The sequence below is a fragment of the Mastacembelus armatus genome, chromosome 9 (assembly GCF_900324485.2).
Source record: "Mastacembelus armatus chromosome 9, fMasArm1.2, whole genome shotgun sequence".
Taxonomy (NCBI): domain Eukaryota; kingdom Metazoa; phylum Chordata; class Actinopteri; order Synbranchiformes; family Mastacembelidae; genus Mastacembelus; species Mastacembelus armatus.
In genome coordinates, this window is record NC_046641.1 from 3,326,881 (window position 1) to 3,331,230 (window position 4,350).

Here is a 4,350-nt window from a genome sequence, read left to right on the forward strand (position 1 = left end):
CCTGAATCAGGGTCACATTGATCAGCTGGAGCCTATCCCAGCTCTCTCTCGGGTGGAAGGCAGGGGTACACCCTGGACAGGTCACCAGTCCATCGCAGGGCCCAGTTATACCATGCCACTACTTTATAGTATCCCAGTATTTTTCAATTTTATTTATGTAATTTAATTTATTGTCAAACTAATAATCTGTTTTAAGATAAGATAAGATCAGACAAGATAAGATCAGATAGGATAAGATAAGATATGATGAACCTTCACTTCCCACAGTGAGGAAATTCTCAGTGTTAGAATAGCAAGGATACAACATAAGATAAGAAAATAGCAGAATGAATGTAAAGAGGTACATGCAAAGTATTCATATTTTTGGTAGTTTTCAGTCATGCATACATTCTTTTAACGCTTGTTTTTTTTACATAATTTGTTATATCTTCATTTATATAACCCTGCCTTCCCCACCTCATGCACACACCACCACCCTGTATCTTCCTCCGTGGTTACTGTCCTCCAGGCGCGAACGCTGTCTGCCACAGTGTCTGTTGACATCAAAGCATTCAGCGTTTCTAAGGCTGATGAAAGGCAGGAAGAGGGTGGGAGAGCACAGGCTCGGGTCCAACTCTGCACACTGCTGCCAGCACAGCAAAAACAGCCAAGACAATTGCCTGGAATATTTAGCTTTCTTTCCTTAACAATTGGCTAACCCTAAAAGGGAAAAGGAGGCAAATAAAAAAAGTGGCTCAGTGTAATCTACACGAGCCAAACAAAAGTGACAGCTAAGAGATAAAAGAGCAAAAATAGAAAAGAAGATTAAGAAACTGTGATAAAGCTATTAATTAAAAAGTGGGTGAACTGTGACCTCTGTAACCTCAGCTGAAGATTATTATTTAAAAGAAAGACCATGCATATTCTCAAAGATGCATTAATATTTATAGCATTGAATACTTGATTTCCCTTCAACGAAAAGCCGGACATTAAGAAATACACTTGTTGAAAAGACTGACACCACATTATGATACTTCAAGTACAAAGAGATGTACAAAAGTACAATGTACTTCAGTACTTTGAATCTTCTGTATTTCTTCCCTTTTTCTAACATTTGATTTTCTGTGCACAGAGAGTTGCATCTTTGAAAGCTGTAACAGTTAGCTTAACGTGAGATTACAATCTGAGCATCAGGTTGTGATGCGGAGCCATTTGTCTGACGTCAGCCTGCCTCCACTCCGTTTACCACTCCCAGGTGTTTATTCACCTGAGAGTTCCACGCCTTAGTGCAACCGTCACTTGAGCTTCACATATCTGCCAGCACATGCGAGGATCGCCTACAGTCAGATGTCGTCATGCACAACAACACAGGGAACTGGTTTGAGCCAGTAGAGACTATCAAAGCAAGCAGATTAGCAGGCATCAACTCAAGTCATTTGTGTGTCTACAGCTGAGCCAGCATACACACCCGACCACTGATGAAATACTGCAAATACATCAAAATGGTATAAAGCAGTAGATATCTGTAGGGGATGGCAGGTTGTACTTTAAGGCAGAGAATCAGTGGGTGAGGAAGTGAATCCTCCACACATCTAAACCCTGTAATACTACTTAGACAGGCTCTTATCTAGAGAGCAGGGATGATTATATAGACTCCAAATCAAACACGTTGTGTGGAGAAAGCTGTCCACCCCCACCCTCCCAGGCCAACCTGAGCCAAACTGGTTCACGCCGGTCTGGTGAGGTATACAGCACTGTGGGGAAATCCAGTGAAAGTTCACCACATTCTCTCATGAGTAACTCTGTCCCCTTCAAATGCCCTACTCCCCTGCGCTTCATCAGAATTAAGAACAACGTTCTCTTTAATACAAAATTAAGTTAATTCTTGGGAACACGACTCAAGACATAATGATACACATCAGCTGCTGCATTCCTCTTTGATGCAGGTCTATCCATTTACACCTTGTGTGACATATCTGGTCAGCACTAACATCCATTTTTTACATCCAGGGTGACTGGGTTGCTTGGCCTGAATGCTTTCCCTGTTTATGACCCAGACAAAGGTCACAGCAGTTGGCTAAGTTATATTTAGTGTAAAAAATAATAACATTGACAAATAATCTGGACTTATCATATTAAATATGGAAAACAAGGCAGAATAGTGTCTGAAAATGTTCCTGTTTTGCTGTTAATCCTCATGGTTTGACTCCTGATTATTCTCATATACTAAATACAATATAAATACTTTTGTATATCCCGTGGACCCCAATACAACATAATACAAGCAGAACTAAGCCTCAGCTGCCTCTAATATAGGCTAAGCTGCCATAATTCAGTGGATGCATTAAGTTGAAGTGACTGATGTGATGACAGCGCTCACATTAATGCCAGGCAAATGATGTGAAAAGCATAATAAGGACAAAGAGGTTCAACTTTTGTATATAATGTAATAATTTATTCAAAATGAAAAATAAAGGACGTAATAAACGCACATCAATGTGCTATAACATTTTTGTGACAACAACACATTAGTGGCCACAAACGACTAGTGTTCAGAAGTGTGAAGCTGAGAGAAAAGGCATGTGTTCAGGACAGGCATTCATGTCGGCAGGTTCTTCGGCACTAGAAAGTCTGACATCATAGTAATGTGCATGCACCTGAACAAGGTGCTGTTTCACAGTCACGCATCCACAGGAATGCATTAAGTTCAAGTCTCAGGAAGACGTGTAGGCCCTTCACTTAGTCCATCTTGATCCATCGTACCGGGCAGGACCCTGCGCTGTCAGCTCCGTCCATGAGGCGACAGCTTACTGTCTGATGCCCTCGGGGCGACCGGCTGCAGTTTCCTTCTCGGCAGGCGACAGGTAGGACGCACCTTTGGCGGTAACCCAGTCACAATGGGGTGCTTTCACATCCGGCTCACACGAGCCGACAGAGAGACAGGCGCTGAAAGCCTGCTAAAACAAAGTCAACGCAGCTTGAGCAGCTGCCGGAGCATCCCTGCGATCCGGAGGAATTTGTCCTTCTTTCGCTGCTTCAGAGCCATCAGGGCCCGGGCTGTCTCCTCCGGGTCCTGGGTGTAGGAGAAGATGCTCCTCACTCTCTCCTCCGCCTTCATGTCGCCCGTTTTCTGGAAGAGTCTCATCAGCGCGTCCTGGTTGACGTTCTCAAATATGTTGGCCACGGCCTTCTTGCGGTGTGCCGTGTCAAACTTGTTGCCGTGGACCGAGGGGCTGACTCGGCGGCATTCAGAGTACACGTAGGTCGACATCTTCCCCTTTGTTTCTCTGCTGGACGTCTTGTGCTTCTGTGCTCCAAGCGTGGCCCTCCAACTCGGCGAGACTGTGTGCTTTAGTGCGCACTGTTTCAGCCAGGGCGGCTCGAGCTTTGAGCAGGTCAGTGAGTGAGTGGCGAAGGACTGAGTCTGTGCATATTTATAGAGCAGTTGTGGGAGGGCTGCTGTGGGCTGCCAGGAAGCGCTTTCACCAGTGACATCAGCTGTCAGGAGGCGGACACAGACGCCGTCTCTCCAAGCGCACCACAGCCAGAGCGCACAGCTCCCGCCCGAAGAGGCAGCATGATAAAACCACTGTGCATCTCTAAACTAATGCCATAACCAAGAACTAATGCCATAACCAAGAAGTTTATTTATTTTCCATTCATTGCAAAAGTAAAAAAAAAAAAAATACACACACACACACACACACACACATATATATATATATATATATATATATATATGCATGCCCTGGGTCTAAACATCCTACTACATCCTAATACAGGGCATATATATTATATATAAATTAAAAACTTTACAAGTGCTTTTACATAAGCACGTAAGTACTGCAAGACTATTATCAACAAAGTGCACTTAGATTTACTAATTTACTTCATTACAGTACTTGAGTAAATGTAATTTACTACATCCCATCACTGGTCTATCTTGCAGTCAACAGAAACAAAGCAGGCAACATTAATATCTGCATATGTTATTATTACAGAGTTGCCTCACACAGATGTGACATAGGGCACAAGTGTAACAATCGAGATGATAATGAGTCATTTGTGTCTTTTCACTTGTTAACATAACTGGTTCCGGAGCAGATGGACTAGTTTATAAACCAGCAATCAGCTAAATAATGTTGTTAGTCTATTCTCTAACAGAGAGATGTGTTTACTATGTGAGTGTTCTTTTCCTGTTGGGAAAGCCATCCTTTCACTGACTGGAGCTCTGAGGTAAATGTTGTCCACTACTGAAATCACACTAATGATGTTAAATTATATTATTGTCTTTTTATAAATGCCCACAGTACTCTATTTAGATAAAAACATGTTTACAAACAAGATTTTTGAAAAGTTATTTTTAGAAGC

At 42.6% G+C, this 4,350-nt stretch overlaps 1 protein-coding gene across 1 annotated transcript; it reads right to left on the reverse strand.

The window, feature by feature from the left end:
- Nucleotides 1–2,409: 2,409 nt before the first annotated feature.
- Nucleotides 2,410–3,398, reverse strand: tcima (transcriptional and immune response regulator a). The gene has a single exon (XM_026321630.2). The coding sequence runs from the start codon at nucleotides 3,248–3,250 to the stop codon at nucleotides 2,948–2,950; it is 303 nt and encodes a 100-aa protein (XP_026177415.1). The 5' UTR covers nucleotides 3,251–3,398; the 3' UTR covers nucleotides 2,410–2,947.
- Nucleotides 3,399–4,350: the final 952 nt, after the last annotated feature.

Bases quoted from the DNA above. Each gene is read 5' to 3' on its own strand.
- tcima (XM_026321630.2), bottom strand. From the start codon at position 3,250: ATGTCGACCTACGTGTACTCTGAATGCCGCCGAGTCAGCCCCTCGGTC.